The sequence below is a fragment of the Pelobates fuscus genome, chromosome 1 (genome assembly GCF_036172605.1).
Source record: "Pelobates fuscus isolate aPelFus1 chromosome 1, aPelFus1.pri, whole genome shotgun sequence".
NCBI lineage: Eukaryota > Metazoa > Chordata > Amphibia > Anura > Pelobatidae > Pelobates > Pelobates fuscus.
In genome coordinates this window covers 445,708,747-445,724,529 of record NC_086317.1, presented here as the reverse complement: position 1 = coordinate 445,724,529, position 15,783 = coordinate 445,708,747, and the positions used below count along the sequence as shown (strand labels likewise).

Sequence of the window (15,783 nt, the reverse complement as noted above, 5' to 3'; positions counted from 1 at the left end):
CTGGGGTCGGGGCGCATACTTTGTGAGAATACCGCTCCGATCCCAGCTGAATTGACCGAACGCCGCACATAATACATTTAAACATCAAGGTGAGTTTAAAAGTACCGAATAAGTACGGGACACATAATGTACCGAACGCGGTACTCCCGAACGCTCTGGAAGTCCAGCGGTGTTCGGATCACTGAGTAGCCGTTTTCAGTTCCAGGCTCTCGACGACCGAACACCGCTGCAGAGACAAAGGATCCAAGATGGCCGACCGCCGCATGGTCGGTAGTGGATCGACGGCCACCTAGGAGAGCCCTTAATTACCGATTGCAACAATGTTGCAATCGGTTAATTGGTGCCACACGACCTGTGAATGTGTGGTCTACCTGGGGAGTCCACATTCGTACGGCGAATGGCCAGGATAGCCGTGTTTCGTCGTACGAATGCTTTGTATGCTGGCGGCATACGGCTGCCAGCATGCGAACGGTCACAGTACAATACACATACAGTCAACGGGACACGTTATACATTCAGCCTACGGACAACCTGCAATGAATATAGTTCAGAAGGGGCTAGGTTTGCCACATAAACCATGTAGAAAGACAGTATTAGTAGCTGTTTCCTATAACACAATAAAATTGAGTGTCGCAACTGTGTATGGTATCACAACTATATGTGGTGTGTACGTCTTTAAATCTGCTAGAAGCAGAATAAGTAGAGTATACACCAAATATTATACTTTATAGAAAAATATATAAACCATATGAAATAGAAATACAGTATGTGGAACTGCTTTCTATAGTGCAATAGAATTAGGTAATGCTTAAAAAAACACATAAATCAAATAAATTAAAAAAGTGAAAATAACACGAAGTTTATTAAACATATTAAATATCTAAAAAAATACTAAAAATACAAGCCAGGAACGGTATGCAAAAATATTACCAGCAGAATTGTTATCCTTATTCTGAATTAACCACAGGGACCGGCTAGGATTGATGTGGATAGTTTGTTACAGAAAAGATTTCTCTAGCTGTCCGCTGTCAGTGAGGTTAGACAGCTAGAGAAATCTTTTCTGTTACAAACCACTGAAGTGGTTAAGATACTTAGAGTTCTCTTTATGGAATAACTGTATTTACTTATTAATGTATATCACCCTATCCAATGATGAGCTGAATTTGAATAGGTCAGACTCCCATCATCATGTGTCAGTTGTTCTGCGTCGACAATAACTCACGAATTTGTGAGGGCAAAGCAAGGCATTCTCCAGTTCCACTGAACTGAACTGAAATTCGAATTGCAAAACTGAAGTATAAATTTCTGATTTTAAAATGACTCAAACTTTGGTGTAGTTACAGTTTGGCTGTGAATTTTGCAATTTGATGTTCACCTCAGACAATGCCCCTCTGTTTTGAGATGCCAAGTATTGCGTATTTCAGCACTTTGAATTTGTCTACTTCAGGGGTAGGCAACCTTCAGCACTGCAGATGTTGTGGAGTACATCTGCCCTGATGGTTGGCCAGCATTTTGGGAGATGCAGTCCTTAATATCTGGAGTTCTGAAGGTTGCCTACACATGGTCTACGTCAGCAGAGACTGCAAAAAAGCTTTTGTATCTCCTCAACTAATGTAAAAGAATTGCTTAACAACGTTTTGCGTGGTCATATTATTTCATCTTTTTTTTTTTTTTTTACCCAAAACTGTATTGATCTTACTCTAATTTCAGAAAGAAATTGATAAGTTTAGGCGTCTTCTTCGAGATCCAGAGACCGTTAAGCAGTTAGATCATAATTCTGACTCCCGGCATGGAAAACAGCTCAACTGGGACACTGTCTTCAGGTGAGTCTTCTTTCTGATAATATTTTTTGTTAACGTTAATACCTTCCTTCACTGTGCAATACTAACCGCATGTAACACCTGTATGTGATGCCTATCCACTGTAATTGCATCTTTTTTTTGGAATATGTATGTACTTGTCCCCCTCCCTCTTCCCTTCTGTACCCCCTAAGTCTTTATTTCCTACGTAAAACAATAAAAACGAAACATGGAAAAAAAAAATACCTTCCTTCAGACTAAAAGCGTTTCAGCAAGTTATAATTGGACCTATAGTTTCTGGGGTGTCCCATTAATCTTAATGGATAGAGAATAAAATTTCATCTATACATTGCGCTAGCAAAATTGTTGGAAATGTCTGGATTTCTCTAAAACTTGAGGTTGAAAAACAGCTAATTTCCCCTCCTCTGTCAGTTCAATCTGTACTGAACCTCTGTTGATCAGCACAGAGATAAGAATGTTGCATGTCTATTATCAGGGGAACCCTCCTCTGGGCATTTCTTCTGCTTTAATTCACTCTGAAGGAAAGCAATAACTGCAAGGGAAGATAGGGAGGAGGAGCAGGCTCTGTGTGAGTGCAGCATGGAGTGAGGAGATAAACATCCAGAATGATTTATTGCAGCAGCTTTGGGCAGGTAATCTGAGAATTGGAGAGAGAGGACAGATCAGTTTTATTTACACAAAGCCAATGTGTAGTGCTGGGAACTTTTAACCTGTCTGTGCTTCCCAAACGGGATATGGAAGTTCAACACCCACTGTAAACGTGAAGGATGCTCTCAGCAAGAAACGCGGCTAATGGAAATAAATTAAAATATGAGCTTTTTATAATTTTTAAAGAAGAAAGACTTAATGGTATAAAGTTAGTCAAGCCAAATGGTTAGAAAACTGCAAACCTACAACTGTCAGGATAGGTTTTCTTTATCTGTGCAATACTGACAGTTTATGTCAATTTCACTTTATTTTATTAATTCAGCTGTAGAAGCTGTTATAAGCAGCTTATCACATTGGAAGTTTTAGTTAATCAAAGAAGGATGTTTCCTACTCCTTTACTTGGTATTCCACAAATCATATGTTACGGCTCTCAGTTTAGTATTCACTTGAGATTGGGATCTAGTGTGTTTATTGAACTAATTTATGTCATCTGTGCAGGTTCTTGCAGAAATACATCCACAAAGAAACAGAAAGCCTTAAATCTGCCAAGGCAAATGTGTCTCATTCCACGCAAACCGCACGTCAGAAAAAAATGCAAGATATCAGCAGTCTAGTGAAATATTTCATCCGATGCGCCAATAAACGTGAGTTGACCACAATGTTAAGCCCTCTCTAAAGGAATAATATATCACAATTAAAAATCTTAATTTATTATGTAGTCAACAAATTGTTACTTTTAGACCATTGTCGATGTCGATAGACTCTTCCTATACTAGCAGAAGTTGTAATTCTCAATTTCCATGTTGCATAGAAAGAGACACATTTAAACTAAAAAGAAAAACATGATCTATATTAAACCTAATGTGTCAGTGCTCCATTTATTTATAATTAAAGTTAGAGTTTTACAAAAATAAAATAATATAGCATAAAAGTACTGTTAAATGAACCTGCAAAGAAAGATGCCTATTCCCTTTTAATGCATGGCCAAAACTTTCAACATGTTTATAAAATACTCACATTGACCTCACTTGGAGTATTGTACGCAGTACTGGAGACCGTATCTTCAGAAGGATATTGATACTTTGGAGAGAGTTCAGAGAAGGGCTTCTAAACTGGTTCATGGATTACAGGAAAAAACTTACCAGGAAAGGTTAAAGGATCTTAACATGTATAGCTTGGAGGAAAGACGAGACAGGGGGGATTTGATAGAAACATTTAAATACATAAAGGGAATCAACACAGGAGGAGGAGACTATATTTAAAAGAAGAAAAACTACCACAACAAGAGGACATAGTCTTAAATTACAGGGGTAAAGGTTTAAAAATAATATCAGGAAGTATTCCTTTACTGAGAGGGTAGTGGATGCCTGGAATAGCCTTCCAGCTGAAGTGGTAGAGGTTAACACAGTAAAGGAGTTTAAGCATGCGTGGGATAGACATAAGACTATCCTAGCTGTAAGATAAGACCAGGGACTAATGAAAGTATTTAGAAAACTGGGCAGACTAGATGGGCTGAATGGTTCTTATCTGCCGTCATATTCTATGTCTATGCTCACTTACACACTGTTGATGCACAGTATCGACTAGCTTGCACTACGCTTGTTTGTGTACTAAATTTCCCATGAGTCTCTTAAAGCATCATGGGAAATATAAGTCTAGGCTGACTGAACATCATAAGAATGTAGTACATAGACTCACAATGCAGGGTATTAGACATTTTTTTTTTTAATTAAAAAAGCATATATATATATATATATATATATATATATATATATATACATATCTTAGAGACTTCCATGTATACCAAACAGGCACGGGTACTCATGTCCCATATCACTTCCCTCAATGCTAATCAATGCTATACAAAGTTCTAACCTTGCCAGCAACATAGGTACATTTGGATTCAGAAGTAACGATCCTGACCCTTTCCTGGTTTGTCTATGTTAAACACCTAAGATCAAATTCTCCTGTTTTTATTTGGTTAGGTGCTCCTCGATTAAAATGCTCCGAGCTTTTGCTTCATGTGACCAACACTGTGAATGATCCTACCACCTGTGCTGCGTATGGGGCGGATTACAGCAGTATACTTCTTAAGGATATTCTCTCTGTCCGCAAGTACTGGTGTGAGATCACTCCTCAGCAGTGGAAAGGTTTGTACTTCTTGCTGTGAGACGTTTACTGACAGAATTATATTTGACGTCAGACAGATCATCTCAACATACCAGTTTTTAAATGGATGGGCCAGGCTGGAGTAGATTCCCTCCTTTTGATAATGCATTATTAATATTGATTATGGCTTATTCGCACCAAGTGATTGTGAAGAGAAAGTGGTCGAAATCTCTCAACAAATTTAGCTACTCACATTGATTTCAGTGGAATTTATTTGGTAATAATTTGGGATGCAAAAATGCAGCTGCTCGAATGGGTGATCAAGTATGCAGATGGACTGAGGAATCACAAGCCATAGTAGTAATAAACTACAATGCTAATTACAGAAGAAGGGAGAATTTCAAAAGAACGAAAACTCCCTAGCCTAGTGAATGTAACACACTCCTCTCGTGGTAATAATTTTACAATAAAGAATTCTACAAATTTTAACTTAAAGTCTCATATGTTGAGAGTCACTGTCAGGGGCTCGATCCGCAAGTGGGGTCCTGAAAAGTTTAATATTCATTTTAGAAACATGTCATTGCTAGCCCCAAGCCCTCTTTAATACTGAGATAGAAATAACGCCTCCAATGATATGATGCATTCAATTGGCACTGCCAGAAATGATGTTTGTAGGTAATTATACAGCACAATATGTGGGTGCAGGATTATAATGTGGTGAGGTGAAGGGGTTAATACTGCGTGGTTTGGGGTTAATACAGCAGGTACCGAGTTTATAAAAATATGTTCATGTGATAATCTGAGTTTGGTGTCATGATGTGATTTATTAAACACAAAGATTTTGGGTAGGGTTGGTTTTGGCTTAAGTCAATATATGTGGAAGGTACCATTTGGGTAAAATCCCGGTCTTTTTGTCAGCTAGCACTTCCCCTTGTTGCTCTGGCTAAGGTCCAGGTATGATTTGAGCACAATTCTATTGTTAGCCTTAAGTCCCCACTAATAATGAGTGAAAGATAACACCTCTAATTACAAACTTTGGGACAGTGCCACTTTAAGGCACCTTAGTGGATGTTAATTATGTAGCACAATGTGGGTGCAGCATTTTAGTGCAGTGGATGCCGTTTTGATGCTGCTAGTTTGGGGTATTGCTGTAGGTGTTAGGTTGATACACTAGGGATGTGAAATGTATAAATATAGTGCATGTAATACTCTTCCATTCAAAGATTTAATATCATGTCACTAATGAACATGTTAAGTTTCAGGGTGTAGCATAGAGTAGGGTTTCGGAGATGTTTCAGTAATATTTATGAGGGATCATAACATTTAACCTTGAACTGAAAATCATGGTTTTATAACTTCTTGGAAATCCCCTGTGAAAGAATGAAACATGACTAGTAAAATGTGCCAGAATAACAAATGTAGCATCAAAAGAAATAAAAAGTTGTTAATATTGAGTGGCCCATGCTACACATGTTCACATTATTAGATCAGAATTAGGAGTTTGGCTGGCCTCAGATATTCTTCGACATGTTTCTATCCAGAATACATCAACATGCTTCAATTCCACTTATCAAGTTATCTTCTCATCTGGGAATTGAATAGGGCGTTGCACATTTTAGTAAAAATAGATTATTGTATACTGTATAAGTATCATCCATCTCCCGTATCTGCTTTATGCCATTTGTAAAGTGTTACTAACCAGCATTTCGTTTTATTTGCAGAATTGCTGACGTTGTATTGTAACTTGTACTTAAAACCAAACAGTGCCATAAACCGCTTGTTAGTGGCTCGTATCATCCACACATTGACTAGAGGATGCTGTCTCCAGACAGATGGAATGCGCACAGAATGTTTTAAATTCTTCTTGAAGGCAATGCAAAGAGCAAGGTAAATGGTCCAAACTGAAAGTTTCAGTCTGTAGTATGGTCTTTGTCGGTCACAGATTATCACTGTAGCACATTTGTTGAAACGTCAGTTAGGCAATAGTCTATTGTCAACTGCGATCTCCCCCTCTTCCTTCCCAAAAGTGCACAGGTAGATAGAGGACTACATTTTTGTAGTTTAAACAGAGCTTGGCACAGCAGAATAATGACCAGTTACTCAGTTTACCACATACAGGAATAATGTGCTAACGCAAAAACCCATTAATTCATCCATTAAAATAGTGCCAAATGGGACGTTGAAAAGGTTGTGTGACTCTCATTTGAGTACAGTGTTAATGCAACATTGTCGTAATGACATTCTACAATTTGAATTCTGCTTTGACAACAATATTCGTAAACTGAATCAGTATAAATCATTATTTGGCTGTTAATTCAGGACAGATCTGTGAAGTTCTTAACTATCGTACTACGACTCTCACAAAGCTAAACCAGCCATAACGATGACTAAGCATTATGGGGATCTTGTTTTGGGTATAGCTGGATATTGTCACTCGTAATGGTTGCCTAGTTTGTCATATATCTTTATTTAGCTGCTTGACTGTTTTAAAAACAAAAAATTGTTATTGGTTCCATTAGAGAGGAGAGAAACCCGCCTGGACTGGACCACATTCTTGCTGCTCTCAATGTGTTTCTTAGTGTGGCTTCTTTGAACTGCCGCATGCGAGTGTGCAAGCTGGGTGAAGACCTTTTTCCAACTGTGTTGCGAATATGGACACAACATCGACCTAAGGATGCTTTAAAGGAGGAGATTGTGGAGTTCTTTAGCTTGCAGCTACGTACTCACCATCCAAAAGGAGCAAAAACCACAGAAGAAGGTAAACCTACAATTCACAGCCCAAGATTTTCCACCAACTATTCAGTATTATTCCAGATGCACTCACAGCACCAAAACCACTGCAGTACAGTAGATGGGGTGCAGGCAGTCTTATGGTGGCTTACTTCAGTAAGTTGACAGAAAAGTAGACTCTCTCTACTCTTTTCCTTGCATAATGCATATGTTTGATTTCTTATATCTTCTTACACACCCATACGACCTTTGATAGCTATTATATGCATTGAACTTGAGGGACAGCTTAGCTCTGGACTCAACCCTAAGTTGAATGACTTTGTACGGACAATAGTAGATACTTACACATTTCACATCATTATATTATGGTAACCATTTGTTCTTTCATTCTAGGGGCGTATGCATGTGACCCCGACAGATGGCAGAGGAATTTGTACAGTTTGTATGACATTATGGTCCATGAGATCAGCCAGATAGGAAGTAGGGGAAAATATTCATCCGGATCACGTAATGTTTCAGTCAAGGACAATTTGGTGGAACTAATGGCAGATCTTTGCCATCAGGTAAAGTGTATTCAGATAATGTAGGCTGTGCATTCTTTAACCCAATCATTTGAGAATATTCCTATGTTAAAATGACGATATTAAAATGGCGAGAGTCACCTGAGATTTTTAGTAACACTGCTATCTTTTGCAGCATTTTCCTATAGAATGGCCCTTTCAATATGTTTTCTTGTCTTTTAATGTGAAAGTGTGAGCTTTCTATTGCTAACTACACTATTCTGTAGTCTGCACTGTGTATAATCAGTTACATAATTGTAAGACACGAGTATACTTTATTTTGGGAAAGCAGTGTGTAACATTTCAATCTTTCAGAAGATTTCAGTGTGAAAACTTTAACCAAGTTTACCATGAGTCTTATAATTCGGTCATTGTTTCTTCCCGAGAGAATATTCCCAATTTTACTTCTTTGCTTTGTTCTTAGCTCTTCACCGAAGATACTCGAGTCCTGGAGATCACCCAAGCTTCTTTTGCAGTTACGCAGAGAGAAGCACCAGGTGAGGGAATACCGAGTAAGCGTCGGAGGATCGAACTGGGTTGGGAAGTGGTGCGAGACAACCTTCAGAAGTCACACAATGACTTTGATGTTATCCCATGGTAATCCTATATTTTTTTTTTTATTCTTTATTTTTTGTTGTGCAGGTAAGTACATCGTAAAAACAAATGCCACGACAGCGTGCGCGTAGTATGCAGGTGAATCAGTGGTGTGAGTACATGCACAATTTTTGTGATAGTTGAACAGGCTTAACATGAGTGTACATAACAACTTACGGTATATATGTTGAGTTGAACACAAAATACACTAGGGTTATGCCAGGTAAGTCTAGCTGAGGTGAGTAGCGTATAAGGTTAACCATGAGCTTGGGTAAACAGGCTAAACCAAGTTATGTCTGACAATGCAAAGGCATCAGGCGTTATCAAGGCATACTGGGTAGGCTGAACTTAATACCGTCAGACAAAATATGATTCCAGTGTAACACGTTAATCTTTAGTTTGTTCTGTCGCTTAATATCTGCCGGGCACTAGTTCTAGGGATGGAGCATGTTTAAGAAGCAATTTGTGGGTTGTGGATTGAAATAGCATGCCCACACCGAACTTAGATGGATCTGCGGCTGTGGGAGGGGAAGCTGTCGGTGAGGCCGGTGTGCTCTGGGATGTTTGCCTCCTAGGGAGGTATCTCGCCTTGATCAATCTGGCTAGTGTTTCCCAGTGTGTACGAGCTAAGCTCTAGTCATGCTGTGAGAGAAAAGTAATGAGCACTACATTTCAACAGTGGGGCATAGTTTCGCTGCAAAAGGGATGTTTAGGCAGTCATATCTTATGGATTAAGACCTTCAGGCTCGTCTCACACAGGTAATATTGCATATTTGCCATCAGTAGTTATGTGTAGAGAGTAGCATTTTATATTAACTGGCATATAAACATAAGAGTTGGTAAATTAAAATTAAAAGTTCCCCTGTAATCAAGCCCATTCGGCACTGAAAGCAGGCTGTACTCCAAGGGCTCTTGGCTCTTCGTGTGGGGCTGCTTATCCGATGCCCATTAATGGCAGGCTGCTAGGACTGAGACACCCAAGTCCATCACTCCATACGGCAGGTGGCCACCAGCCCTGAATGCCTGTGAGCTCCCATCCCGTCCCGGCCGTCGAGCAACTCAGTTCAGATATCTGGCTAGGGCCTCTGAGTCCTCTCTGGGCTCCTGGTCTGCGCTGCCAGGTGGGAATCACCCGACGGAGCGGCTTAGTCGAGTGTTTTCCGCTTTCCCCAGGGCGCCTAGCCGGCAAGTAGCGGCGGGACGGCAAGGCAGTCTTACTGTGGTGTTGTGTTGTTCTCCTCTCCGGCGCCACCATGGTAATCCTATTTTAAATAAGAATCATTCAGGTTCCTTTTTTGTCTCTTTTATAACAACAAATGGCAAATTACTGGGAAATTATTGACTTTGCAGAATTAGAATTCCACACCTGAAAAAGGACACAAATTGATATTTTTTTAAAATGTGAAAAATAAAAAACACTTCTCTGCAATTTTAAAAGCTAACATTTTGGAAATGGGAAAAATCTCAGATCAACAATATACAATATAAATATAATATAAAGAATACAACAGTACTCTGTGAACTTTATTTAAAAAAATGTGGGTGTACTTAAACCAATGAGGGTATTTCTGACTTTGTATGGCTGTACGGTAAGTACATTGTAAATCCTGTGTTTACTTTCAGGTTACAAATCACATCCTGTCTGATATCCAGGCACCCAATGAGCCTGCCCAGCAGCGAGCTGACTCCTTTATTAACAGTTCTGCTCCAGTTACTTGCTCAGCAAAGGCGAGGAGAGAGAGCTACCTTCGTGTTGAGGTGTCTGAAGGAAGTCGCAATTTGTCAGAAACAGAAGACAGATGTGATGGTCACTGTGAAATCAGACCTTTACAAACTGTGGGCAAAGATCTGGGCAGTTACTTTGCGCAGCATTAGTTCCCCACAAACTGAAGTAGAACGCTTTTCCCTGCTAGGTGTCATTCTGCAAGGAAATCTCATACCTGCGGACAGAGATTTTTGGAAGGTGTTTGCGGGGTCTGCTGGTAAACCATCCAGGTAATTCTGTAATAATCATCTTTTTTTTTTTTCAGTACAACAGTTATAACAACAGACAAGGATATGCAAGTGTTACATATGTGTTATTTGTCAGAAAGACACAGAAGGAAATGGTATTAGAAAAGTAACACAAAGTCCCATTATAGAAAAGGGTTGACCTCGCGCCCACAACAGGGAAAGGCAGGTACCAAGCAGATAGTGCACCAAAGGGCCACCACGACCTTCCATCTAATGTGGGTTAGTATGAAAGAAAAAGGAGTTCACAGAAATGGAAGGTCCAAATTAGGGGGTAAATGTCCAAATGTCCAAAGGTTCCAGACTTTCGTGAAATGGTCAGTGGTTTTCTTAATGGCAGGTGTCCGCTTCTCCTTGCTGATCGTCTGTTTAATTTTTAAGTTTTTCACTGTATATTACACGTACCATCCTCTCTGTGGCTTTCTGACAATTCTTTTTTAAATGCTCCTACATGTCTTCCCTTTCTCATACCAGTGCACCCCATTTTCATTTGTGTGCACTGGACAAGTCTCACCTACTCTTCAGATATCTATATTAGGGGTGTTCCAGCCATTGTTGTGCCGTGGTCACCCCTAAGGATCCCTTGCAGTTTATGTTGATTCTGTTAGTAATGGGCCTGGAATTATACACTTTGGTTCTTAACTTTTGGTTTTTTAATAGATTTTATTTTGTTAATCATGAAATTGTGACTTGACCTCTCATTAAGTAGATAAATAAAAATACATATCAGTTGTAAATAATATTTAAAAATCAAATCCAATGTCTCCCCCTAACTCTTGCTCTCCTTTTGTGCAGCTCTGCATTGCTCTGCTTGTCAGTGGCTCTTGAATCCTGTGCCCTCCCAGAGCATCTCCACACGGGATTAGAACAGCTGGGGAGTGACCTCAGCGAAAGTAAAGGATTGCTAAAAGAAGACATTATAAAGTGGTTACTCTTTGGCCATTTGGAGGATGACATGGAAGATAATAATGAGCTTTCCCCGGTTATAACCAAGTCAGTGCTGCATATGAGAATGGATAGACATTCTTGACATGAATTCCATTTAAATAGTACTTTTTAATTGCTCCGATGAATGTATACATGTTAACAAAGCATTGATTGGGTCCTGTTTCTGATTAGTGTTTACAGTCCTAGAAACTAGAATATACACATTATATATTTTGTGATGCTGGAATTGCAAGCAGATATGTGGATGAAGTGAAATGGCAATTTTTTTGGTCCACTGTGTCCTTCATTTACCCCACCGTGGGCCACACAATGCAAACTCAATATTTTTTTAGCAATAGTCAGTCATTTTCAGGACTGTGATGATGCAACTGATAATCTGGTGCAGAAAAACTCTTTCCAAATAATGTACTCAAACTATTACCTGTGGAACATATAATAGTCATAGCAATACACAGTCAGTAAAAATGCTGAGATGCCCTACTTATAGATTATTAGTGAAACATGCCTGTGTTTGAGAAAGCTAATTGTGAGACTAAGAGAAAACAAAAATAAACTCTGTGCATTAGGGAAAACATATAAAGGTAGGGAGGAAAAATAAAAAGTAGCAAATATGTGGAAAGCAAATAGATCAAAATATGGAGGGTGCAAAAAAAAAATGAAATACTCTGTTTGCTTACTTAAGAAGACAATCTACAAAATTTTGTTTAAATAATGCATTCAAAATTATATTTAAAAAAAAAAAAAAAAAAAAGCAATTATGGCAGTGACTGCTAAACAGTGTTTACATGCAAGATACAAGGATACAAGAATTTGATTTACTAAATATTGCTAATACAATTATAGATTTTTCCCAATCATTGTATTAGCAATATTTATTAAAGGAACACTATAGGGTCAGGAACACAAACATGTATTCCTGACACTATATTGTTAAACTCACCATTTACGTGGCTTACCCCCCCCTCAGCTCCCTTAAAAGGAATTAAAACTCACCTTATTTCAAGCGCCACTGGCCCTGCTCCATCCGCCTCCTTCATGACCTCATCAGAATTGCTGATTTTTAGCCAATCCGATGCTTTCCCACAGGGAAACGCATGACAACTTCCTAGGTGTGAGAGATGAGGCTTTTTCTTGGGAATGTCTGGGAACATGAGTGAGGTTATTTTTGGAATTGATGTTGTTTAAAATACAAATGCAAACCTAGGCATACATGGTGGTGGTTGTCATACATCTGCTCTTCACGTAAACATGTTGTCTTTAGGTCAGATTTTTTTAATTGTTTTTTTTTTTTTTCCCTCCCCTTCCTTTAGTGTTTTATTAACGTCTAGAACTTGTCTATTTTTTTCCAGAGACTTTTGTCACCCTGCTCTGCAGAAAGTCCTTGTGAGCCTATCAATCAAAGACTCTTGTGCTGCTATGACTTTTTTTGGAAGCTTTTCAGAATGGTAAGTAAAGTCATGACTGCACATTGTAATCACATTTGTTTCTGTTAAAGTGGATGGTTTAAAGATTTTGCAACAGTTTGGTGACTTTATAGATGTCATTGTATGGCTCATGCTGCAGTAAAATGGACCAATAATGGATATTAGTCTTGTTTGGACTGCCATGTCTCATGATCATTTTCTCATTAGCTTTTGGCAATGGATTCTCCTAGACAACATCTTTGCATTGTTGTATATCTTTACCTTCTGTGATTTTGCCTTAGTATTTTTATAACGTTGAATATTACATTATACAATCATGTTTCCAATGTATTTCATGACTGTTAACTAAGTTGATGTGACACATTCTCCCTACAAAAGTACATTATAGGCTCCTCTGAACAGGGCTCAATGTATTGCAAACTGTGTTTTGGGAATAATTTTTTCTTGAATCACTTTTTTTTTTTTTTTATAAATAATTCATTACCTGTCTTTTTGGTTTTTTTTCAGCTCACACCATGTTCGAGGAAACAATGAGGCCATTTTCTCTGAAACAGAAGAGCTATACCTGCGTGCTTCATTTAATGAAATGACCTTGTTGTCCAATACAAGTGGCGCAGATTCCTCCAATAGGTCAAGATCTGTATGCCTTACTGTGAATTCATCCATTAGACAGAAGTTGGAGCATGACCTGACCACTTTGTCTGAGCAGTTAGTGAACAGTTACTCATCAGAGGTATAAATGAGTTTCTGAATTATCTCCTCTGTACACAACAATCATGACTGGGTCATCTATAATGCAGACACTTATTATATAGCTGTGAATAAAGAGAAACTGCTTTATAAGAACAGTTTCAAAATTGCAAAATAAATAAAATGTAGAGCTGTTCAATAAAGGCATATTGGCACCGAATGTGTGTTTCACTTTTTAAGTGTCAATTTTGTGAGTGCACGGCTCTTCCTTTGGGTTGTGAACTAGGTTTTTAGTTATGTCAATGTGAGCTGTTTCCTCTTTTTTGTCCTGCAGACTACACCGGTGGTAAACCTTGTTCACTGTGCTAGTCTTCTAATTGGGGTCCTGGCTGGTTACTGTTATGCTGATGTCATCAGTGAAGAAGATGCCTACAAATCTCCTTTGTTTCAAAAGGCCAAGGTAAGTCTGACTGACTAGAAAACCACATGTCGGTCAGTATTAGCCGTTCCATTGTTTTGAATGGTAGAGTGTTGTACTGTATTTTGTAGAATGGCCGAGAATTCTAGGAACTGCTTTTCACATAGCATCTGAGACAAAGTGAGATATTTCAAAGATTTTAGTTTTATGATGGTATGTTTCAGAGATGTTTGTATATCCTGTACTGCTTTCTTCCATAATATGCTTTTTCTTTAACAGATGCTGATGCAGTGTGCTGGTGAGAGCACTTCATTCCTAAAGTCAAAAGTGGGTGAAGATGCCAAAATAGTGCCATTAGCATCATTTGTCACACAGTGCCTGGGCTGTGTATGCAACTGTACAAAGGTATTATTGCTGGTTCATTTTGTGTTATAGATAGATTTCAAAACAGCTAACTGAAAATGGCTTATCTCTAATAAAAAAAAACTCCGTAGCCACTTAATGGTATATCTGTGATCCTGCCGATTCAAATGACCAATATACTCACCGTGGCAACTTCAACTCAATAAAATCTGCAATGCCCCTGTCTTTTTGGTCTCTGTAATGGCAGGGGACTTATACTCCCGGCAAAAACAAACACATTATTTTAAAAACTATAGTTTTCCTTTAAGAAAAAAAATAAAAAATATCTTCCTTAAAAAAACAAAATAAATGGTTCACAAACATCTGGAGTGCATAGATTAGCCATTTGTGGCCTCTGGAGTAAATAACTGCATCTGACTTACATGTAAAATTTGTAATAATTGACGTTTTAATGAGTCTGTAAAATACGGACCATGTATTGTTCTATTTAGTATGAATCACTTCTGCCTTTTCCTTCTTTTGATTTAGGATACTTCAGCTCAGTTTTTCAAAGTCTTCTTCTTACGCATCTTATCACCAAGGATGTTAACTGATCTGTGCGATATCTGTAAATACTTGGTAAGCATCTTAAATAATTGATAAATAATATAAATGTGTACTCTGCTCTAACCATTTATTTCCAGAGCTATGAAGCCGGCCTTATTACTAACATATCCATACCCCCCATAAGCTGTCTATGTTGTTGTTTTTTTATTTTTTTATAACATTTCGAATTTTTCCAGAATGTATATTGTCTCCTAATGTATAATCAGCCTACTCAGGGTTGCATCATTGGTAGTCAATAAAGGTTTTATATAAGAACACTGGAGTGTGAGAAAAAATTCTATTCCAAATCTTGTGAAACTTGAGGACACACAGTGTCTGTATTATGATAGAAAATGCATTAACATATGCAAAATAGCATAATCTTAATATGAAATGAAGGTGCAAGCTGTCGATAGACCCACTCAGCCCCTGAGTAGCTCTACCAGCCTGCAGCCTCTCATTCTTGTCTGTGAAATGGTATTGTAGCCTGTAAACATCTGTCTAGCAGATATATATACCCTGTTCCAAATTATTATGCAAATTCTATTTAAGTGTCACAAAGATGAAATATTTTGTTTTTTAGTTTAACCCCTTAAGACCGCAGGACGTTCTATGCCGTCCTTATTTTGGTGGCTCTAAAAGCCGCAGGACGGCATAGAACGTCCTGCGATCTTTTGTACTTACCCGCGGCGATCGCGGTATGGGGGACTTACCTGGGAGCCCAGGGAGTCCCCCTCTGTCCTCTTTGGCCCCCCCCAGGGCCATGTGATCTCGAGATCCTTGCGAGGACCCCGCGATCACATGGACGGCATAGCCGTCCATGTCAATGCCAGCAGGGCATTTTTTTTTTTTGTCTGAAAAAAAATAAAAAAAATGTTAAAACA

General features: G+C 38.6%; 1 protein-coding gene across 1 annotated transcript in view; it reads left to right on the top strand.

The window, feature by feature from the left end:
* The window catches only part of ATM (ATM serine/threonine kinase), a 96,974-nt gene that overhangs the window by 12,951 nt on the left and 68,240 nt on the right, over nt 1–15,783 (top strand). The window contains exons 3-16 of the mRNA XM_063430122.1: nt 1,711–1,823; nt 2,967–3,112; nt 4,454–4,618; nt 6,299–6,464; nt 7,097–7,335; nt 7,701–7,870; nt 8,292–8,464; nt 10,085–10,456; nt 11,267–11,464; nt 12,769–12,864; nt 13,351–13,576; nt 13,868–13,993; nt 14,231–14,356; nt 14,843–14,932. Of these exons, the coding sequence (XP_063286192.1) occupies nt 1,711–1,823; nt 2,967–3,112; nt 4,454–4,618; nt 6,299–6,464; nt 7,097–7,335; nt 7,701–7,870; nt 8,292–8,464; nt 10,085–10,456; nt 11,267–11,464; nt 12,769–12,864; nt 13,351–13,576; nt 13,868–13,993; nt 14,231–14,356; nt 14,843–14,932 (2,406 nt within the window). The remainder of the gene's footprint in view (nt 1–1,710; nt 1,824–2,966; nt 3,113–4,453; nt 4,619–6,298; nt 6,465–7,096; nt 7,336–7,700; nt 7,871–8,291; nt 8,465–10,084; nt 10,457–11,266; nt 11,465–12,768; nt 12,865–13,350; nt 13,577–13,867; nt 13,994–14,230; nt 14,357–14,842; nt 14,933–15,783) is intronic.